The following is a 24,640-nucleotide window of genomic DNA, read 5'->3' on the forward strand; positions in this document are numbered from 1 at the left end:
GCAAAAAGCATTAGCGCCTCCTGGCTTCATATCTTTGCACTAAAGGTCTAAGGAAGAAGACGCTCTCTTACAGCATGTAGGAGAGGGAGAGGTGAAGCTTCTTTTTCCCAGAAGTCCCGGCAAATGTCTCCTGCCTGATGGTCTCCAACTGGGTTATATTCCCATCTTTCAGCTAATCATCGTAGCCAAAGATGAGTGTTGTTCAATGCTGCTTAAGCCATTCCAGGCCTACTCTCGCAGCTACAGGTTAGGGGTTAAGGAGACAGGGGCTGAAATCCCACCAAAGCCATCTGGCTGAGAATGTGAGCAAGAGTGAGTTACCCAAAGGAAAAATTGGATTATTTCTGGCAAAAGAAAGGGGCAATAAAAGGCTGGAAAGAGGAATACTAATATTCATTATTTAGAAGGACTTTAGAAATCTTTTGCGCCAGACTCCCCTAAGTGTTTCAAGAACAAACTTCTTTTTTATTTCCCTGAAACCTGAGACCTCCAGGCAAGGAAGAGCTTCTCGAGGTAAAGTGAGGAGTGGCCCCAAGTCATGAGGCAGGCCTAGAACAGCGGTCTTTAAATTCATACCATTTTAAAGGTAAAAAAGGAAGCCTGTCTCTGACAAGACAGGCTTGAGAACCAGTTGTGGGATCATGATGGCTAGTTGAGGATTTCTGATCTCAGCCAGGCCTCCTTGCTTCCCAGTGAGAGACTTGAGGTCCAGAGAGGCCAACTCGCCCAAGGTGACAGAGCTGGTTATCAGCAGGACCCAGCCTGGAACCCACGGCTCGTTCATCCCAAGACACTTCATGGTACCTCGTCATCACCTACGTTGAAGTGAGCAGCTACCAAGTTCTTGAAGGACATGCATATAAAAACTTTTTTTGGGTGGTAAATTATGGTCATCTTGATTTCAGAATGATTGGGTGAATCATCCAACATGCTTTTACTATATATTGTACTCTTCATTATTTTAAAAAAAGCAGTTATGAAGGAAAACTGAAACCATTTTTGGTTGAATGAAATTTTACCATTTTCATTTTGTCTTGTTTCCAAGATTCTGCAATAGCGTGGCATTCACTAAATAATAAATGTATTGTACGTTTCAGTGTGTGGTAACAGCAGAGAATGACTTCATAGACCACTTGACCTGCTCTGTTGTGGTTTATGATGCCATTTGGATTCCTTGGTGGAATTATTTCCATCTAAATCACTATAAACTTCTCTTTAGTTTGTCACAAATCTAAAGCCAGATATGTTTGTGGTTTTCAGCAGTGATGTAATTCTGAAAGATACTGTGAAAGTTACAAGTTGTCATATACTATTAGCATTTAACTCAGTGTTTCACATAATTCCAGACAGACTAGAAGCCTGAAAAAAATCCACTTCTCCACGTTATTTGTTTTTACTCTTAGGCAGTCTTACCTTTGCTGTCTGTCTTGCCACTGTGGGTTTGGTTATGCATCAACCAAGTACGTGTGGGGAACACTGGGAGGCTCTGTGGGCATACACAGTAATGAAGGACATGGTCCCTGCCAGTTCTTAATTAGGAAGCTTGTATAGATAGATAGAAAGGATGTTTCATTAACTACATGGTGGAGAGACAATAAGAGAGAAAGAGTCTTTCTTCTCTTTTATATGACTGCCAATTGTGTGAAACAGACTGGATCACGTTGCAGGATACGCACATACTGCAGGGTATACACATTGACTCGCACAAAAAGCAAGGACTCAACTAAAGCATACTCTCCCAGTCGGCTGCCAGGTAGGAGCAACAGCAAAACAGCAGAACTTGCCAGAAGGGACTTAAGGGCCTAAGGTTCAACAGAAAAGTCTGAAGATTTCTAAGCCCCTGTATTTTTTTTTTTTTTCTGATTTTTTTTCCCCAGAGAGGCTCGCGGGCAGAGGAGGGAGTCATTGGTGACAGTGGTAGGTGGGGGAGTGGTGCCAAACCTACAGCGCAGAGCAGAGCACAAAGCACAGAGAGGTGGGAGGAGGCCAGCGGCCCAATTCCCATAGAGCAGGTAGAGACACAGCACACTCAGGGGGTTGAAGGCTGTAGATATATAGGGCTGGTGAGTTACAAAACAGAGAAGGGAAAGGAAATGGGTCAGGATGGGCGGTTGGCTATCACAGAAACCACAGGCGGCCGGGAGCACAGCTCCAGAGGAAGCCGGCTCAGCTCACTGTGTGTTGGAGGGGGCAGGCTTCTCAGCAGGGAGGCACAGGGACCCAGAACGGCCTACATGAAGGCGAGTCAGAAGCCTATTTCAGGACACGTGGAAGGCCTGGGTTCAGGTCCCGGCTCTACCACTTGCTGGCTCTGTCCCCGTGGGAAGGTTCAGATGCCTCACCTGTGAAGTGGGAAGGTTCGATTAATTGGTCTCTTACATTCCTGAGATGTTATGAGATAAGGAGTTAGCGTCTTCCCCAGCATAGACCACAGACTGAACTTCTAGAAACTGTAATGACAGTCATTTATCTATCCAGCGAGTAGTGGTGAGCACGCATGACGCGTGAAACACCATTCTGCGCGTCGGGATCACAGCGGGCAGCGAGATGGGGTCCTTTCCTCTCACGGAGCTCACGTTCTGGGGAGAGAGGCAGACAGCAATCAGACAAACTATAAATGAGCAAGTTAATTCGAGTTACCAATAAATTGCTGTGAAGAGGGTAAAATAAGACAGTGTGGTGGAGGGCAACCATGTTTTGGGGGTAGGGGATGGTGGGGGAGAGCTGCATCCTCTCTGAGGAGATGATGTTCAAGCGAGACCTGACTTGCAGGAAGGAGCTTCCTATGAGACAGTCTGGGAGCAGGGCAGACAGCTCAGAGTGAGCAGAAAAGGCCCTCAGGAAGGAATGAGTCTGACACATTCAAACAGCAGAAAGAAGACCCGTGTGGTTGGAGGGAGCGAGCAGGGAGCGGCTAGAGACATAAGCCAGCGCCAGACTACATGGGACCTTGGAGGCAGTTGTAAGAAACCTGGATCTTATCCCAAGTGCAGTGGTGAGCCTTTGGAGGGTTTTAAGCGGGAGAAAGAAAGATCTGCTGTACATTATAAAAAGATCGCTCTGGAGATTCTGTAAAGAATAAAATGAAGGGGAGCAAGAGGAGAAGCAGAGACGACTTGAGAGGCAACTGTAATAGTCACAGTGAGAGGTGGTGATGGCTTGGACCATGAGAGTAGCGGAGATGTTGGGAATAGGTGGGCAGGTAGGAATGTGTGTAGAGGTTTTGGAAGAAGGAAACATGGGGGCAGTTTTTATAGACATACTGTTTTTATTAGTCTGTACCTCTGCCTTGAGGAAACTGCTCCTGACCCTCTTTTATGTCCTATTAATGGGATGCAGGGCACAAAGGATGCCTCATCCATCATTCTACCCCCTGACCCCTATCACCAGACCCAACATTTGGTTTCAGAGTGGCCCCCACCAACCCTCGTCCCTGCCAGTCCCAACATAGATCTTCATGATCTTCACATCTATTCAGGAAACCTGTTTATGATAGGTTCTACTGTTCATTTGTCGATTTCTGGCTTGGGAACACAGGAATAGCATGTTTTGGTGGCAAATATGATAGTTCAGTTTTGAGTTGTTACAGAAAAGCCTAGTGAATAGAGGAATACCAAAACGAGTATGCATTTCTTGCCCCAGTAGGATGCATTATTGAGGGCCAGTTTAGCAGCCCACAGTATTTCTAAAAGGAAGAGCTTTCCCTGGGTCTCTATAAGAATCCAGGAAAAGACTGACCCTGCTTGGGTCATGTGGCCACTCTGAAACTAAATGTTGGGTCTGGAGATGGGGCTCAGGGGGTAAAATGATGGATGAAGTATCCTTTGTGTCCTGCATCCCATTAATAGCACATAGAAGAGGATCAGGGACAGTTTCCTCAAGGCAGAGATACAGACTAATAAAAACAGTATGTCTATAAAGGTGCCTTCACTTGGTTTTCTCTAGATGCCACAACCCCTAGGAATGCCTGGTCATAGCCGAGCCTGAATTGTAGCTCTCTGAAACTCCCTCCCATTCCTTTGTCTTCAAAGGAACTTTAATGAAGACCAAAATACAGGCATTCTATTGATAATTTTTCCTCATTGACTTCTTTATATATTTGATTATCTTCTAAAACTATATAAAGTAATAAAAACTCTCCTAAGATTTTGTCATGGCCTGGCTCTCAGTATTTCTTCTAGGTGATACAGGACATCAGAACCCTAGCACCAACTTCTGTGTATCAGGCATAGCTATTCTGAGGGCTCTGTCCCTATCAAGATGGCCCCAGGTTTCCATCCACTTGACTGCACCCCTGCATAGCAGGTTTAATACAGAACCAGTGGGCATAGAATTTTTCAAGAAGTTTTAGGTGTACAGTGGAAAGCTCTGCTCGCTTTAACCTAGCAGACTCCCTTTCCCTCTGTGCTCAGACCTCAAAGCCTCAGGACACTCTTCTCTCATGGACTTATTTTCTGGGGAGAGGACCCACAAGGGCTGAGAAGTTCCTTGAAGCCCTCTAGGCTGTGTATCTAGGACACATTGATGGGGAGGGGGCATTTGTCTTTGGTTCCTTCTCATCTCCCCTTAGGGTTTGGTGCCTCCTGACTCTGGCTCTGTATAAACTCTCAATGCCCTGCTTTGCTCCGGCATTTTCCCTCTTGCCCCAGGAGTTCCATCCATTCAGTTCAACCCATTTATTGAGTGGCCTTACAAATAAGGCCCCAGGTTAAGCACTGTGAAGTTACCTCCTTTGTGTCCTTTCTGCATTCCCAGTCTAAGAACATCTCAGCTAGGTGACAGGAAGATTGAGTTATTTTATATTAATATGCAAAAACATATTGAATCATTTATTCAATAAATATGTATTGCACACCAACTGTAAACCAAATACTCTTACAAGCACTGAGATTGCAATGATTAAAGTTCCTAGTGTCCTCAGGTAAGTTATATTCTCGTGGAGGTATCAGTAAGTAAACATATAATAAGCCAGTAGAGGAAATAGAGTAATTTTAAAACAAAAAGCAAGCCTGGTGATGGAGGAGAGAGGAGTGTGCATACAGGTGGGAGGAGCAGGGTTATTTAGAAAGGTCAGTCGGGAAAGGTGCCTCTGAGAACTGATCTGGTCGGGGAATGGATGGGAAGAGACTTGGATTTGGAGAGAAATCTCTTTTTTGGTAGGATTTCCAGTTCCCTGAACTTATTATCAAAACGTCATAATGTGGCGAAGACTTAGATGGGGTTTGGAGGTATAGGCCTCTCTAGCGTAGAGCCATAAGCCAGAGAGGGGTACCATATGGACCCTCCCCCTGTCCCCGGTCTCCTGCCAGTCAGGGTCATGGTTCTGACCCCTTGCCTGGCTCGATCCTCACCGCCCCCATTTCCCCACGTTGGTCACCAACTCTCTGTTTTCCTGTTTATCTCACTGGTAGGACTTCCAGCTTGGCTTTCTTCCCAGCTACCACTTAGACTCTTGTCCTTGATGGTAATGTAGATTCTTGCATCACATTGCCTTGGGCTATTCTGAGTAAATTTCCTTCCCTATCACTAGGAAGAACCTACTCATTGCCCACCCTGTGGGTAACCATATACTTTATCATTTAAATTGGCATACTTCTGAGAGCAGAAGGGAGCACTATTAATAATTATGCCAGAACTACAGGTATAAACTGGGACCATCCTGTGCAAACTGAGTGGTGGGTCACTGTATGCATGAGGTCATTGGCTCAGTTAGCTCCAGCCCACAAGTGGAACCAAGACTCCCCTCCCCAGCCTAGCATCTGATCTGAAGGCTGAGGTTGGGCTCCTTCCATGGTGCAGCCAGAAGTCAGAAGACAGGTCATCACTCTTCAGTCACTACCTTGTTTGCTCACCCTCAGGCCTGTTTTTCTAGTCTCCATCTAGGAGGACCCTCAGGTCGCACCTCAGAACATGCCTCCACTAGTTTCCGTCCTTCTGGGAATGGACTGGAGACTTCCAGAACCCATTTTCTCTGCTTCCACAGGCTGCTCCCCGGGACGAGATGTAGACTTTTCTTCCATGTCCAAGTCTAAGAGAGCTGTCTCTAGACCCTTGTGTAGGCCCTACAGGCTTTTGTGTTTGCCTCTCTGGAGCTCAGATGGAGTCAGAGGAGCTGGGCTTCCAGAGCCAGAGTCAGACTGACCACCCCTTCCAGCCTCTCAGGACACTAAAAATACCCAAAAATATTGTTCATTGCTTCTTTACATAGCTATAAGCAAAGAAGATGTGGTGTGTATATATATATAATGGAATGCTACTCAGCCATAAAAAGGAATGAAATAATGCCCTTTGCAGCAACATAGGTGGACCTAGAGATTATTATACTAAGTGAAGTAAGTCAGAAAGAGAAAGACAAATACCATATGATATCACTTATATATGGAATCTAAAATATGACACAAATGAACTTATCTACGAAAAAGACTCACAGATATAGAGAACAGACTTGTGGTTGCCAAGGAGGAGGGGGTAGGGAGAGGGCTGGATTGGGAGTTTGGGATTAGCTGATTCAAACTGTTATATACAGAATGTATAAACAACAAGGTCTTACTATATAGAACAGGGAGCTACATTCAGTATCCTGTGATAAACCATAATGGAAAAGAATATGAAAGAGAATATGTATAACTGAATCACTTTGCTGTACAGCAGAAATTAACACAACATTGTAAATCAACTAAACTTCCATAAAATAAAATTTTTTAAAAGTTATATGCTCACAGCTTTAAAAGATTCAAGGGACATGGTAGACACCCGTGGTTTTTTGAAGAAAATATTACAGATATTAAGATCAGGCCTCAGATTTTTGAAGTAACATTGAAAAAACCTTTATAATGAGACCCTACTGGGTTATTTTTACTATAATAATACTGACATCTTATTGGGTTCGAATGTATTTTGTAGTACAGGTCCACAATCTCTGATCTGAAATCCTAGAAAGCTCGGAAAACTGAGGGAGAAAAAAAAGTTCCAAGTTTGTCACAAGTTTATTTGACAGTAAAACCTGGTTTGAATTGGCATGAGGAGTATAGTCTTTATCCCACTTAGTGTGAATGTTCGTGTTTTGCTATAGAAATATTAATATGTTTGGTTACTTCCCCAAACTTCAGCGGTGGATATTATGTAATATATGGTATATTTCCTGTATTACCTGTTTGAAACACTTCCGATCCAAAAGGTTTCTGATTAGGCATTTTGGCTCTATAGTGTTGAAACCAAGCAAGGCCTCATGTACCCACAGTGCAGAAAGCCAAACTCTGACAGCCAAGAGTTTGCAACAAAGTAAGGGTTTATTGCAAGGGGCCAAGCAAGAGTGTGGGAGACAAGCCTCAGATCCATTCCCACTTGGTCTTTTGAGTTAGGGATTTTTTTTTTTTTTAAAGGGATGAACAAAGGCTGGGATTAATTGTCTTGTGACATTTCTTAATCATAGTTTCGGGAGTCGGGATATTCTGGTTTATGAGGCTCAGACCAGGTGGTCCGTGGCTTGGGGGTCCATTAGCTCATCTTGCCCTGGAGAAACAACCTGAGTTTGTACGTTAATGATGATATATATAATAGCAATTTTAGTACATTAACGATGTTGTGGACAACAGCAATTTTAGTCATCTGACTCTGGTGGATAAGTGTTCAGTTAGCACAGGATAGAGGTCAGGGGACAAGAAAGGGAATAAAGATTTGGATAGAGAGATTAATCATAAACTCAGTAAGGAAACTCAGTTTTAGGGGGGCTCAGTTTCAGTACTGTTTTACCCATTACATGTTTTTAAATTAATAATCTCCACAAATTAGGCAAGCACAAACTTCCAACAAGATTCCTTACAAGTTTGCCCCCTTTTGGATACTGCTCCTTGTATGGTCTATAGTTTGGGAACTATTCAGTATTATTTTCTAGTTGAACATTTAGTACCTTTCCTTTGGAAGGAAAAAGACCATTGATATAATAAATGATTAATAAATAAATAAAAATAGTGAATAACATATTGAGTCCAGATCTTTCTTTCCCCACTGGTGTAGTATGGAAGGAAGAGGGAATATCCATCATATGTGAAACAGAGTGGTCACACGTGCAGCCCGTTTTCATTTTTACAGGAGCTACACAGATGCCCTCCTGGAGCATAACAGAAGCCTCCACACACAATCTCACACCTTTTTCTAAATTTGAAAAAACTTAGGACCAGTAGTTTTGTGTCTTCCACTAGTTTAGGAAAAGGTTTTTCTGTTCTTTTCTCTGGGAGCATATTGTTCCTCAAGGCCAGAGGTGGGGGGATGGGGAGAGGAATGTATTAGGTATTTAGTCCTTTACTCTCCGACTTGACTTAACGTTTGTGGTAGCCAGGCTGCAAGAAACTCCCAGTGATTCTCACCTTCTGGTATTCAGTTCCCTGTGTAATCCCTTCCACATCAAATACAGTTTGTGGCAAACAGGTCCAGATTTTCTTCATGCAAATACAGATATGTGTACCAATGTGTATACAAACACACACAGCTGTGTGATTTGTTAATACACGCTGGATCATATTAAACATACTGTCCTGCAACTTGTGTATTCACTTTAACAATTTATCTGGGCACATCTTCCATATCTGTTCATATAAATCTATGTCACTTGTTCATGTGTCTCCATATATTTTATTGTATGGACTTCTCTAATCCCTGTTGGAGGATATTTGGGCTGTTTCCAATTTCCACAAATACAAACAGTGATAAAGTAGATAGCATGTGGGTAAATCTGTGGGATGTATTTCTGGTAGCAGTAATGCTGGATCAAAAGTAGACACACTTACAATTCTGATAGATAGTCCTAAATTGCCCTCCCAAAAAGTTGTTCTAATGTATTTGCCCAGGGAATGTAAATGTCTATTTCCCTACATCCTCAAAAATGCTGAGTATCCACAATCTCTGCCAGTTAGGTAGGTGAAAAATGACTCATTGCTTTCTTTTTTGTTTAATTGTTAACGATCTTTTCAAATGTTTATTGGCTGTTTGTGTTTCTTCTGTTTGGAATTGTCTGTCCATCTCCTTTGCCCATCTTGATACTAGGTTACTTATACTGATTTGTAAGGACTCATTGTATATAAGTATGTTAAGGTCTTTGCCTGAAACATATTTTATAGAAAATTTCCCCTAGCTTATTGTCAACACTGACTTTAACATTTTGAATCATATTCAGGAACTTTTTGTCATAACCCAGTGATGTGTGTTGTATAAAGCACGAAAAAGCCTTTATAACTTAGTTTAAAAATATTTCCAATGAAAATTAAAATTGAGAGAGCATTTCCTGTTTGTACAAATGTTAACTGTTACTATGTTTAACTTCAGTATCACTGGCCCAGTTGATTTGCATTTTCACTATTTCCTTCTAGTTTCCCGAATACTATATTCACCGCATTCCCAGAAGCCGAGAGGTCCAGCAGTCCTGGCTGTCCACGGTACTCACCACCTTGTACTCTCTGTGGCTCTCCTTCCCTCTGACTCACCGAGTGAAGCCAGATTTGGTACGTATGAGCATCGGAGGAGAGAGAAGGTCACTCTCCTGTGGATCCTTCATTAGCAACAGGACATATTGTTTTCTTGAACAGCTACCATTCATCAGTGCGCCAGATACTATACCAGACCTTTTACTAACGTGTGCTAAAATTTATTTCAATGCACTTTGCTCAAAGAGGTGGGAAATTTGTCTTCCCTTTCTAGCTATAACTTGAACTCTAAATTTGCCCTTTTCTCCCCTCTGTCTCATGGCAATAAGGACTAACCGAGCACTATCTTTAATCAATTTGTGCTGCTAGCCAACTGTGGTTTCTGAGCCAACGTCATGTGCTTGCTTGTCAGCCAGAGAAGAGCCAGTTTTTTCTATTCCTTTTCAGTACTCTTCTTATTTTGTCAAAACTCTGTTACCAATACTCTGTAATGGCCTGTATGGGAAAAGAATCTAAAAAAGAGTGGATATCTGTATTTGTATAACTGATGCACTTTGCTGTACACCTGAAACTAACACAACATTGTAAATCAATTATACCCCAATAAAAAAATTTTTTTTAAGTTAGCAATCTAGTAGGCACAGAAAAACAAAAACAAAAACAAAAAGCTCTGTTACCAGAAAATGATATGCAGTGGGCATAATGTCATACACACTCAAGTTTTTATAGGAAAGTAATACAGAAAATAGAAATGTGAAAGCTTTAGTGCACTGTATAAAACCTTACCTTCCTTATCTATAAAAGTCTTAAGTTCTCTGTGGTCTTTAGGATGAAGTTCTATTACTAAATGCTAAATGCACTTCAGTAGGCAATGCAGATCAGCAGATATGTTATCACAGTAGTGTACACAGTACTTAAATAATACTCTCATTCCTGTTTAAGGCAGAATCCATTAATCTGCATAGCCTTAAAGAAACTCTTTATTTGCTTTCCATATATATGAGTTCTGGCACAGTGGATGTTATTCTCATGAATAATTGAACAAAAATGCATTTAGCTACGATGATTTTGAAAGATCTCTATCAGTTTGGTCATTGCCTTTCACCAGCTGGATTGCAATTCAGGTCCCTCCTTTGGATGAGAATTTTAAAATCTGAATTGTCTACGTGAGTACTTTAGATTGTTTTTAAAAGCTGTAATTTACGAACAGTGAAATGCCTAGATCTTAAGTGTATAGTTTGACCACATCTCTGTCAAGATATAGAACATTTCCATCACCCCACCTGCCCCTTCCCAAGCAGCCACTTTCTGGTGATTTCTATCACCATAGATTAATTTTGCTTATATTTATTTTTAAATTTTTGACAAAATAAGTTTATCTCACAGTCTCCAACCACATTGTAAGAGTGTGGAACTCAGATGTTTTCCTAAAAGATCATTACTACTCTTAAAGATTTAATTATTTCTGAAACTTAAGAGACAAAATGGAAGGAAGAAAAAAGGTCTTCACATTTTAAGCTGGAAATGTTGGGTTTACATTTGCTAAATCACTGGGGGCATGACTACTGTCAATGGCAGCAGCCAGGTTGAATGTGGTGACTCTAGGACTCTAAGGTGTGAAGGTGAGAAGGAAGTAGTGCCATGATGGCTGATGTCTGCTGTGGACATGGAGGAGCTCTGGTGACTGCCCGGCCTAAGTATTTTGATACCCTTGTAGTAGAAAGAGTAACTGATGGGGCATTAGGACACTTGGTCCCAGGCTCACTTTGGCTTTTATTTTATTTTAGTTCCCTTCTGGGCATCATTCTCTACCTTAAAACAAAAGGATTGGACTGGATGTCCTCTCATTTTCCTTCAAACTTAGTCTAAAATTTTATGAGTGCCATAAATTTGCCTATAAAGAGTGGAAGGGAAAAAAAGGCTATTATGTTTCTAAAGGAATAAAAAGGGAAAAGGGGGGAAATGTGAAATACTTATTTCTGTTTTAAACCGAGTTTTCAAAATTATTTCAAACCTGAACATTATCCAGTCAGTTGCTTTGATGTGGCTGGCTTCACAAAATGAACTCCCACTTAATGAAATTCCCTTATACACACACACAAAGTTAATGGTTAAGAACAACATGCAGATCTCTCCTGTATTCATTCTTGGCTTTCTTTTTTTAAAACCGTAAATGGCACTAATTTTATTTTATTTTTCTTTTTGAATATTTTTGCCTTTTTTAAATTGAAGTATAGTTGATTTATAGTGTTGTGTTAGTTTCAGGTATACAGCAAAGTGATTCAGTTATACATATATATACATATATATATTCTTTTTCAGATTCTTTTCCATTATAGGTTATTACAAGATATTGAATATAGTTCCCTGTGCTATATACAGTAGGACCTTGTTGTTTATCTATTTTATATATAGTAGTTTGTATCTGTTAACCCCAAACTAATTTATCCTTTCCCCCCTCCCTTCCCCTTTGGTAACTGTAAGATTGTTTTCTATGTTTGTGAGTCTGTTTCTATTTTGTAAATAAGTTCATTTGTATCATTTTTTTAGATTCCAGAAATAAGTGATATCATATGGTATTTGTCTTTCTCTGTCTGACTTACTTCACTTAGTATGTGATAATCTCTAGTGCTATTCATGATGCTGCAAATGGCATTATTTCATTCTTTTTTATGGCTGAGCAATATTCTGTTGTATATATATGCCACATCTTCTTTATCCATTCATCTGTTGATGGACACTTACATTGCTTCCATGTCTTGGCTATCATACATAGCGCTGCTATGGACATTGGGGTGCATGTATCTTTTCAAATTAAAGTTTTCGTCTTTTCTGGATATATGCCCAGGAGTGGAATTGCTGGCTCATATGGCAACTCTATTTTTAGTTTTTTAAGGAACCTCCATACTGTTTTCCCACCAACAGTGTAGGAGGGTTCCCTTTTCTCTACACCCTCTCCAGCATTTATAATTTGTAGACTTTTTGATATTGGCCATTCTGACTGGTGTGTGTTTTGATTTGCATTTCTCTAGTAATTAGCAGTGTTGAGCATCTTTTCATGTACCTGTTGGCCATCTGTATGTCTTCCTTGGAGGATTGTCTCTTTAGAGCTGCCCATTTTTTTTGACTGGGTTGTTTGTTTTTTTGTATATGAGCTGTTTGTATATTTTCGAAATTAAGCCCTTGTCGATTGTTTGTGAATATTTTCTCCCAGTATGTAGATTGTCTTTTTGTTTTGTTTATGGTTTCCTTTGCTGTGCAAAAGCTTATAAGTTTGATTGAGTCCCATTTGTTTATTTTTGCTTTTATTTCTATTGCCTTGGGAGACTGACCTAAGAAAACATTGCTACAATTTATGTCAGAGTATGTTTTCCCTATGTTATTTTCTAGGAGCTTTATGGTATCATGTCTTATATTTAAGTCTTTAAGCCATTTTGAGTTTATTTTGTGTATGGTATGAGGGTGTTAGGGTGTTCTAACTTCATTGATTTACCTGCGGCTGTCCAGCTTTCCCAATACCACTTGCTGTAGAGACTGTCTTTTCTCCATTGTATGTTCTTGACTCCTTTGTCAAAAATTAATTGACCACAGGTTCCTGGGTTTATTTCTGGGGGCTGTATTCTGTTCCATTGATCCATATGTCTGTTTTTGTGCATCCTTAGCTTTCTTATGATTTTCATCAAAATTTCGTCTTTACTTCTTAAAAAAAAAAAAAAGAAACCGCCATTTTTAGAAACTATAGTAGCATCAGACTTTAAATTACTTGAGTTGTCTGAACAACCAGGTGACTTTCTGCTTCTCTTTAACTGTATGCACCTGGGCCAGTAAGTCTGCTCTCCATTCAACTGTCTGTGTGCCTCACTTTGTCATCTATAAAATATAAATAAAGTCACTTTCCTTGTTGTTTCAGAGCAAATGCTGAATAATAGAACATTTTAATGTTTCTTAAATGGAACTTCCATCCAGTATGTACTAGCTAACATGTATTGAGCACACTTACATGTACCAGACCTGGTCCTAAGTACTGGCATTCATGCTGTATGAGGTGGGTTGTACTGTTATGCACATTTAATGGAGGAGGGAAGTGAGGCTTTGTGAGACAGGAAGTTACTTGCCCAGAGTGTATGCATAATCAGTAAATAACAGAGCTAGGTCTAGCATCCAGGTCTTTCTGATTCCAAAGCCCAAGGCCTTAACCACTGGACTGTATACCACCATTTCTGGCTCACCATGGAAGATGTGTTCATTCATTCAGGCCAATTAAGAATCAGTTAATAAATTACTTTTAAAATAAATTACACTAAACATCACTCCCTCTAAATAAGAATGTAAAATTTAAGTAGATCCCGACAGATCAAATTAAGTATCTGCTTTAGTAGATTTAACAAAGCCTGATCTAATTGAATAATAATAATAGTATGTATTTCAAAATTAAGTGTCATGTATATTTGTCAAAATAGAATATTTTTAAAATTCAAAATGGATAATTAAAATAAGAGGAACAGTATTATTAAAAAAGTATTATTACAGAATTTTGCAAATGAGATTGACTTAGAAAATTAATCAAATTCGTATTTACCAGTTTCCTGTTATAGAAAATCATATATAAAACCATTGTGAGTATATGTAATGTTTTATATCTTAATTTAACTTTTTGAATGAGATAGTAATCCAAAACATCAGGTTGTTTTGAGGAAAAAATGTGTAAATCTGCTTGTTGAGTGTATATTGAAAGTCATGCTTGTTTCATCCAAGCCAATTATTAGACAAAAAGCATCTTAGAGGAAAGTTATAAACTCTGTTTTGGAGGCCTGAATCTAATCCTTAGTAATTGGAGTGGATGGTTTTTTCTTTTACAAGGGCATTAAATACTTTTTAGGTGGTTCTGGTGTTTCACATATCATATTTTTCAAGAAATATGGCTTTGCCAGGCATCCTGTGGATAAGAGCCATAAGTTCATAAGATTGTTCTTGAGTTTAAAAGGATATTGGGACAGAACATAGATCATTGGTTTTCAGCCTCCAGGGGTAGGGGAGGGACTGACTACAAAAAGACTTGAAAGAACTGTTTTGGGTGAGAAGCCGTTCTGTATCTTGATTGTAGTGGTGATGGTGGTGATGGTGGTCGTTACTTAATTGTATGCGTTTGTCGTAACTCAGACCTGTACGCTAAAAAGGGTAAATTTTACTCTGTGTAAATTATATCTTAACAAATATGAGTTTTAAAATGTGAATCATGGCCAAAAGCATCAAAACCTTTGGCTCCCAGTAGCTTCATGTATGGCATGTTCCTATCTTTGAGTAAAAGTGATTTGGTGGGTCATTGCTTGCTCCTCTCGGCACCTCACCTCTCCAGTGTTTTTAAGACCCTCTCTAAGTGGCACAAATACCAGAATCGAGTTACAGCATTTGTCTAAAATTTCTAACATAAAATTCAGCACCTTTGCTGAATTAAAAATCTGGGTCAGGGAACCTCAGTAGCAGCCAAAAATGACATCGTTTATCAAATGACCTGAGATTTCTCGTCATTTCAATCGCTTACTATTTTATGTTTGTAACCTTGGAAGCAGTAAATAGAGTTGGTCATGTTTGGAATGCTATATTATATGTTTGATTTTAGGTGAGTCTATCATCCTCAAAGTGCTAGTTACTGAAAGTCTATATTAAGTGCCTAACATGTACTACTTTTCCACTTGTATATCCAATAGGCATCTGAAAGTTTCTTGGTTCAAGATAGTAGGTATTTCCTACTCTTCCCCATCTTGGTAAACTTGCTCAAGTCAAATCCTCAGGAGACATCTTTGATTCCTCTCTGCCACACCTACTTCCCCTGTTCAATAGCAAGGCCTGCCAACTGTGTCTTCTCAATTTATCGTGATTTCTGTCTGTTTCTGTCCATCTTTCTGCCCCACGCCGTCCAGCGCCACCCCACCCCCACTGCATAGCCTCTTCATTTGTCTGCCTATGGAAGGAAGTTCATGACCCCCTGCAATTGCTTCACCACTTAACAACCAATGTGATTTCTTTTATAACGTACATCAGATTCTGTTACTCCACACTTAAAATCGTCCAGCGGTTTTCTGTGCTCTTAGAACAAAGTCCAAATTTCTCAGTGTAGCCTGTACGCGCTAGCCCAACCTGCTTCTCTGACCTCTTCTCCTCCTCTCTTCCCCTAGTTTACTGTGTGCCAGCCAGACCTGCCTGTTTGTTTGTTTTTTTTTCCAACAAACTCAGCTGATTCCTGTCTCAGAGCCTTTGTACTTGCCATTCCCTGTGCATGGGGCTCTTCACCCCTGCTGTAAACGTGACTGGCTCCTTTTTGTTCTCTGAGCTCAAATGTTACCTTCTCACAAAGGCCTATCCTGATACTAGCCCTTCCTCCAGCTCATGTCCTCATCCCTCTGTCAGACTGCCCTGCTTTATTTTCTTCATAGTACTAATCCCAATAAAAAGCTATCTTTTTTATGTATGTGTTTGTCATTCCATAAGAAACTGCAACTGCCTTGTTCGTTATACTGACGCAACAGTGCCTGGCACTTGGTAGCCTCTCAGTACGTATCTTTGATGAACGGTCCAGTCACTGTGCGTGGGTGAGCTGTGGGCCCTTCCCTCAAAGAGCCTACACTCTAGTGGGGGAGACAAATGGGAAAGTAATTATAATGTAGTGTGCCAAGTGCCTTATGGTGGTAAGTGAAAATTGCTGTGGGAGTATCACAAGAAGAGCTCAGTGGTTCATTCATTCACAGATACTTGTCAAGGACCCTACTCTGTGACAGGATTTATACTGTGTGTGAAGAGTATAAAAGTAAGTAAACACAGTGGACAGCAGTCTTGCCCACAGCTGGGTGGTTGCAGTGTGATAGGTCCTCTTTGGGGAGCTGGATAAGGCTTGAGAGTGGAGATGACATTAAGCAAAGATAGATAAGAGTTAATCAGTCAGAGAATAGGAAAAGATCATTTTAAGAAGAGTGAAAGATTAATAAGTCAGTTGAGTGAGTGTCACATAATGTGTATAAGGTTGAAATCTTTAGACTGTACTTTTATTAGTTAGCATTTTACATATAATATTTTCTTGCTATTAGAAATTAGTGGGATCTGGAACTTAAGACCTGAATGCAGTAGCAAGGTAGTCATTTTTATAAGGTTAAATATTATGGATACTGTTAAGATGGCGTTTTGGGCTTTTCCTCTATAAACCCCATAAACAGACTTCTTTTCATTTAAATCCAGTAGAAGTTAAAGGAAATGGACACTTAAACGTTTTACTGATTTATCGTTTTCATTCATGTGACCGGAACACCTAAAAGTTGTATTTTTAAAAATTTTTAGAAAAATAACATTTATTGAACTCTCCCTATGTGTCAGGCACTATTCTAAGTACTTCACATATGTTAACTCATTTAATTCTCCTAACAGTCCTCTGACACAGTACTCTTTACCGCCATTCTATAGATGAGGAGCTCAGAATCCAGAGAGGTCTAAGTAACCAAGGTCACAGAGCTAGTCAGAGTAGCATAATTCTAGTTCTCTTTAGAAATGTATCAGATTTGCCAGAATTAGATAACTCACTCAATTAAAAACTTACCTAGTAGTTTTTTTTTGTTTTTAGTGTCTGTATTGCAGCAGGCACTGAAAGGGATGCATAAAATATAGCTGTGTCCTCAAGAAGCTTAAATTTAGTTAGCTTCAAGAAAAGTGGACTAAAGAAACAACAGGTAGGCATGAAATAGAGAGTAATTCTGTTGGTGGAAAAAAACTATTTAAATCAGAAATAGTTTTTCCATCTCTTCAGCCTACAGCTTATTTTGGTGCTTGAGATTCTTTTAAAAAGCATTTGAACACAATTTTTTTTAGCATTTTTTATTTTGAAATAATTATAGATTCCAAGGAGTTGAAGAAATAGTACACAGCATTCCATGTACCCTTCACCCAGCTTCCACTGGTGGTGGTCTTATATAACTATAGTGCAATATCAAAATCAGAAAACTGATATTAGTGCAATACTGTCAACCAGACTACAAACCTTATTCAGTTTTCACTGTATTTCATATGTGTTCACGTGTGGTTGTGTGTGTGTATAGTTCTATGCTGTTTATCCATGTATCAAGATACATAACTGTTCCATCACTGCAAAGGAACTCCCCTGTGCTATCCCCAGTCCCTGTTCCATGGTAGCCACTAATCTGTTTTCCATCACTATAGTTTGTCATTTCAAGAATGTTCTATAAATGGAATCACACACTATGGAACTTTCTGAGATTGACTTTTTTCACTGAGCATAATGCCCTTGGGATCCCTTCAGTTTTATACATGTATCAATAATTCCTTTTTATTGCTAAATAGGATTTCATTGTATGGATGTATTACAGTTTGTTTAACCATTCATACATTGAGGGACATTTGAATTGTTTTCATTTTTTTGCTGCTCTGAATAAAGCTACTGTGAACATACATGTACAGGTTTTTGTATAGACATAAGTTTTTATTTATTTGGGTAAATGCCCAAGAATAAGATTGCTGGGTCTGATAGAAAGTTCAAGTTTACTTTTATAAGAAACTGCCAAACTATGTTCCATAGTGGCTATACCATTTTTACATCTCACCAGCAATGTCTGAGAGATCTAGTTTCTCTGCATTCTCTCTAGCATGTGGTATTATCAGTATTTTTTTACGTGTGTAGTGATATACCATTGTGTTTTTAATTTGTATTTCCCTAATGGTTAATGAGGTTGAACATCTTGTCATGTACTTATTTGTCGTTAATATTTCTTCTTCACTGAAATGGCTGTTCATGTCTTTTGCCCATTTTCTAATTGCTTTGTTTTACTTTTGAGTTTTGAGAGTTCTTTGTATATTTTAGATGTAAGACTTTTGTCTAATATGTGGTTTACAAATATTTTCTCTCAGTTCATAGCTTGTCTTTTCATCTTCCTAACAGGGTCTTTCACAGAACAAAGATTTTTACTTTTGATGAGGTCTAATTATCAAATTTTTCTTTCATGAATCGTACTTTTGTTGTCACGTCTAACAACTCTTCATCTAGTCCTAGATCCCAAAGATTTCCTAATGTTTTCCCATAATAGTTTTATAGTTTTATGTTTTACATTTAAATGTATGAGTCATTTTGAATCAATTTGTATATCAGGTGTGAGGTTTAGATGAAGGCTTATTTTGCCTATGGATGCCCAGCACAGTGTGTTAAAAACTAAACAAACCTTTCCTTCCTCCACTGAATTGCTTTTCCCCTTTGTTAAAAATCAGTTGGAATTTTTTTTTAAAAAGAAGTTATTAGTTGGGTGTATTTGTGTTTATCTATTCCTGGAATCTCTGTTGCATTCATCTCTGAGTCTTTTCCTCTGCTAATAGCACATTGCTGTGATTGCTATAGCTGTATATAGTAAATCTTAACTTCTGGTAGAGTGATTTCTCCCACTTTATTTTTCTTTTTCAAAATTGTCTTAGGTATTCTAGTTCCTTTGCCTTTCCATAAAAATTTTAGAATAAGCTTGTCTATGTATACAACAGAATTCTGCTGGGATTTTGATAGGACTTACATTATATGTATAAATCAGTTTTGGTGAAATTGACATCTTTACTATATTGAGTCTTCCAATCCGTGGACATGGTATGCCTCTCCATTTATTTAGATCTTCTTTTATTTTGTTTATCCGAGTTTTGTAATTTTCAGCATCAAGATCATGTACATGTTTTTTAAATTAATATCTTGGTATTTCACTTTTTTGGAATAATTATAAGTTATAAATGGTATTGTGTTTTTAATTTTGGTTTCTACATGTTTGTTGCTAGTATATCAAAATACAGTTGAGCTTTGTTTATCTCATATCCTGAGATCTTGCTTTTTTAAACAGATTTTCTGGGATTCTCTAGACAATCATATCTCCTGCAAATAGAAAAAATTTTATTTCTTCTCTTCCAACCAGTATATAATTTGTTTCCTTTTCTTACCTTATTGCACTGGCTAGGACTTCTAGTATTATGTTTAATATGAATGATGAGAGCAGACAATTTTGTCTCTTTTCCAATTTTAGGGAAAAAGCTTTCATTCTTTTACCACTAAGTATGATGTCAACTGTAGGTTTTTTATAGATGCTCTTTGTCAAACTGAAGAATTTTCCCTTCTCTATTAGTCAGGGTTCTCCAGGAAAACTGAACCAGAATCAATAGGATAGGATTTTACTCAGCCTTTTTGTTCTATTCAAGTGTTCGGTTGATTGGATGAGGATCGTCCACATTAGGGAGGACAATGTGCTTTACTCAGTCTACTGATTCAAATGTTAATCTTACCCCAAAATACCCTCACAGACATATGTTTCACCAAATGTCTGGGCACCCCATGGTCCAGTCAAGTTGACACATAAAATTAACCATCACAACCTCTATTCCTAATTTACTGAGAATGTTTTTATTAATGACAATAGAAAAATTAATGTATTAATGACAAAATGAATTGTGTTACAAGTTTTTTTTGCATTGATTGATACAATCAATTTTTTGTTAGCTGTTGATACAGTACATTACATTGAGTGATTTTCAAATATTGAAACAGGCTTGCATTCCCTGAATAAATCCCACCTGATCATGTTGTATAAAAATTTTTTTATATAGATGGCTTTCATTTGCTAATAATTTGTGCGAATTTTTATGATGATATTCATGAGGGATATTTGTCTTTGGCTTTTCGTTTGGTGCTATTTTTGTCTGATTTTGGTATTGAAATTAAACTGGCCTTATAAAATGACTCACCCTCTTTGTTTTCTGGAAGAGACTGTTAAGAATTTATGTTAATGCTTTTTTAAATGTTTGGTAAAATTCTCCAGTGAAACCATCTAGTCCTGGAGATTTCTTTTTCAGAAGTGTTTAGCTACAGATTACATTTCTTTAATAGACATAAGATTATTCAGATTCTCTGTCTCATATTGGGTGAATTTTAGTAGTTTGTGGTTTTCAAGGAATTATTCCATTTCATCTAAATTGTCAAGTTTATGTGCACAGAATTGTAATGTTCCCAATTGTCCTCTTTTACAGCTTTAGGATCTGTGGTTATAGCCTTGGTTTCATTCTTGATATTGGCAAGTTCTGTTTTCTCTCTTTTTATATTTGTCAGTCTTGCTAGAGACTTATCAATTTTATTGATGTTTTCAAAGAGTCAGCTTTTTGTTTCATTTATTTTCTCTTATCTTTACTATTTCCTTTCTTGTGGTTGTTTTGGGTTCATTTTGCCCTTCTTTTTCTAGTTTCTTAAGGTAGGGGCTTAGATTATTGATTGAAGACCTTTCCTCTTTTCTAATGTAAGCATTTAGTGTTATAACTTTCTCTTTCATCACTGCTATAGCATCATCCTACAAATGTAGGTATGTTATATTTTCATTTGGTTCTAAGTATTTTTTATGTCCTTTGATACTTCTTCTTTGACCCATGGATTATTTAGAGTGCTTTAATTTCTAAGTATTTGGAGATTTTTTTCCTATTATCTTTTGTTATTGATTTCTAGTTTGATTCCATTATGGTCAGAGAACATACTCTTTTTTTTATATATGTTAAGGTAATGTTTTATGATCCAGGACACAGTCTATCTTGGTGAATATATTGTCCATGGGTGCTTAAAAAGAATGTGTATTCTGCTGTGTGGTGTGTTCTGTAATTGCCCATTAGATCCTGTTGCTGAATGATGTTACTGAGCCCTTATATATCTTTGCTGATTTTCCATCTAATAGGTCTACAGATAACTGTGAGAGACATGGAACATTTCTTTAGCCCTTCTAAAACCATGTCTAAATGGTCTCATTGATCTTGGCCCTTCATAATTCGTTCTATGCCCTTTTCCCCCTAGTGTAATGTACACATTGATCCCACAGTCATATGAATTTTAAGTAGTCCTTGTAGTTCACTGTTTTGTCTCTCGAAACCCAAATATTTCTTCTCTATTGTGTCTTTTTAGTTTCTCCTAAAAGTAGGAGTCTTTGAATCATTCTTTGAATAAGTGGGCTGATCTCATGCTCTCTTGAAAATATACTCCTGAGAAGAAATTTGTTTGTTTCAAGGTGAGGAAGAGAACGTTGAATTTGTTAGGTTGCTGATCATTAAAGTAAGAGGAATGCTTATGTTGAGGGGGAAAGATCTGTAAAGTTCTTGAGGGTAAAGGCCATGTATTTGTGTGTTTCCCATGGTCCCTTCCTAGAAAAGTGCCTTCCACATATTTGTGGAATGACTTAAAAATAAATGAATGAATACTGAATGATGTGAGTCATCCCCAAAACAAAGACACCCGCTCCCTAAACTGGTATTCTTCTCAGGCTTTATTAAGAGTCTGAAAAACCAGAAGGGTTTCCCAAGTCTGAAGTGTTTGATTACTGGCTTCCTTCCAACCTGGCTGTTGTTAAATGAAATACTCAAAGAAAGAACTCTGCGTGTAAAAATGAAACCTAATTTAATTTTTAATCAAGTAAAAAAATAAATTTCAGATTCTACATGTATAACAAACTGGAAAGAAATGGACCATTTCATCCTAATACTCTGCCTTTTTGCCTGAAGCTGAAGCTGATTTAATTCACTATGACAAATTTAGATGTATTTATTACATGTACACTCGTGCTTTGCGTGAAAGAAAGCCATTGTTTTACTTAGTCATTTTTTCCCATGTTCTATATCCAGTTTGAGCTGTGAAATGCCTAAGTTCATAGCAGTAGCAACTTGATGACATGGATAATGGGTTATTGTCCATAAATGGGATTCTATGATTTTTTCTTTTAATTATGTATTTTCTGTGGTGAGCCACAACTGGGTGGAACTGGGATTACCACTGTTTGCATAGTATATAAAAATTTTATTGCCCTTTTGATTGACATGTGTTTCAAACATTAAGAAGAGTCAATTAACTTCTTGTTGATATGCCAGAACCCTTACAGGAACTTTGTTTTTCCCCTTAATTGCTGTTGGTTTGATTCTCTTTATGTAATGACCTTCATCTGGTATTATATATTTTGGTGATCAAAACCTTTATAGCATGTTCAAAGGAAACTTAGCTAGACAAAGAAAAGGTCAGCTGGCCCAAGATGCCTATCTATAAATGGAGTTAAGTGAGAATAAGATTTTTCAAGCCAAGTCAAATAAGAAACAATTAGATCGCAATCATCTACTGCTTCTTGTTTTCCAAGATTAATGAAATCATACTTGGGAGCCATTTGTTTAAGTTTGTTCAGTTCCTGTTCCTCTGTTGACCAGTCCTCTGGAACACATTAAAATAATACCAGTGTTACTTTTTCCCAGTTTGTATTTCCCCTCCTTACATGCACTGTAAATTTAGCAGCTTTCATAAAGATACAGAAGAACCAGCTCTGTGTTGTACGTTCATTTAGCAAGTCTGAGGAAGGTCAGGGTCCACTGTGAGGAGTGATTTTATGTGAAAATCCTCCCACATATCTGGTTTCTTATGACTGACAAACTGCATTTCCCAGCTGCATGGTGAAATTGCCAGCTGTGCCACTGACACATTGGCTGGGTGACAACCTGTAGCTACTTCCATCCACAAATGAGGTATTTAATTTAAATGTTATGGTTTCTGTTTCACATTTTGAATGACCTTAGAACAAAATCTGTGTCAAAATTAGGCTGTATATTTTCAGTTAGAGATGGCTTTGAATTATTTTTCTTTTTCTCCACTTTGGGGGATTCTCCGAAGCTTGAAAATGATTTTTGTTTCTTTTCTGAGTTGATCCTTTTTCCACTTGGCAAACATTAGGTTTTTCCTCTCTGCAGAAGCCAGTGTGGCTTTGCCTACCGTTTTTCTCTTGTTTCGCTTTGCCTGCATCACTCTCTGAGTTGTCACTGTTTCAGCCCATTACAGGCACATAAGAGATCTGGGCCTGGTGGGGCCTCTTCCTTTCAAGGTGAAAGCTAGTGTGTTTTCCTAAGAATAACAACTTGGCTACAGTGAAAACAGAAATAAAAGTTGAAGGAAAAGACATTCAGTTGTGAAAGGATAAGAATAAGGGAAGCAAGCATGATGGAAACAAAGTTGTTTTCCAAGAAAGGACTGATAGGTAATCAGAGACCATGAACTCAGAGAGACCTGGCCTTGTGCAAAAAGGTGATGGAGGCACCAGTGGCTAAGTGAGACCAGAGGGTGGGATCAAGAGAAAGGAAATCTTTGAAATGATCTTCAAGTTTTTTTTTCCTTTTTTTTTTTTTTTTTAAAGTATAGTGTCTGGACTGGGTCCTATCTGTAGACATTCAGATTTAATTGCTGCGGCGTGCAGCTCAGTCATCGGTACGTTGTTTTTTTTTTCTTTTTTTTTAATTAATTAATTTATTTATTTTTGGCTGTGTTGGGTCTTCGTTTCTGTGCCAGGGCTTTCTCTAGTTGTGGCGAGCGGGGGCCACTCTTCATCGCGGTGCGCGGACCTCTCACTATCGCGGCCTCTCTTGTTGCGGAGCACAGGCTCCAGACGTGCAGGCTCAGTAATTGTGGCTCACGGGCCCAGTTGCTCTGCGGCATGTGGGATCTTCCCAGACCAGGGCTCGAACCCGTGTCCCCTGCATTGGCAGGCAGATTCTCAACCACTGCACCACCAGCGAAGCCCGATCTTCAATTTTAATAATGATTCCTAGAAGCAGCCAGTTTCACAGCCTCACAGTGCTTATTTTAAAGTTTCATGTGAATCAGCATAGCTCTATTTTTATAGTATCTGAAAATCACTAAAGTGCTGTTTTTGTTTAGAATTTTAAAAATCTCCCTTTGGTCTGAGGGAAAAAAGAAAAGAAAGGAGCACAATCAGAACACCAATAACTGAGTATGGAATGTGAGAGTTTAGGAAGGGCTGCTGCAGTCCAAGTCCAGTGGAGTCACTAAAGATTTGGAGATGTCTGGAACTCGAGTTGGTGTGGAAGAAGTAGCTTGGGGAGTTTTTTTTGTTTTGTTTTTGTTTGTTTACTATTTTTATTTAAAATTAACATATCAAAATTATGTTAATTATACAAAGAGATTGATAATTTTTAAATCTAGTCTCTGAAATATTTTATAAAGTCAGCTGTAAGACACATCCTAGACAAATCCAAGACACTACTAGGTTTCAAATATGAAGATAAACTCATCAAGGCCTTCAATAATTAAATAATCATTAAATGATGAATAATTATTAAATAATTTACATAAGCAAAATAATTAGACTGAGGCATCAGACATTTTAAAAGCAATCTAAAAA

General features: G+C 38.4%; 1 protein-coding gene across 2 annotated transcripts in view; it reads left to right on the forward strand.

The window, feature by feature from the left end:
* The window catches only part of ALG14 (ALG14 UDP-N-acetylglucosaminyltransferase subunit), a 103,175-nt gene that overhangs the window by 32,955 nt on the left and 45,580 nt on the right, over positions 1 to 24,640 (forward strand). For both annotated transcript variants that reach the window (XM_082409581.1, XM_082409582.1), the window contains exon 3: positions 9,366 to 9,497. In XM_082409581.1, the coding sequence (XP_082265707.1) occupies positions 9,366 to 9,497 (132 nt within the window). The remainder of the gene's footprint in view (positions 1 to 9,365; positions 9,498 to 24,640) is intronic.

Source organism: Balaenoptera physalus (assembly GCF_965194825.1).
Source record: "Balaenoptera physalus genome assembly, chromosome: 1".
Taxonomy (NCBI): Eukaryota; Metazoa; Chordata; class Mammalia; order Artiodactyla; family Balaenopteridae; genus Balaenoptera; species Balaenoptera physalus.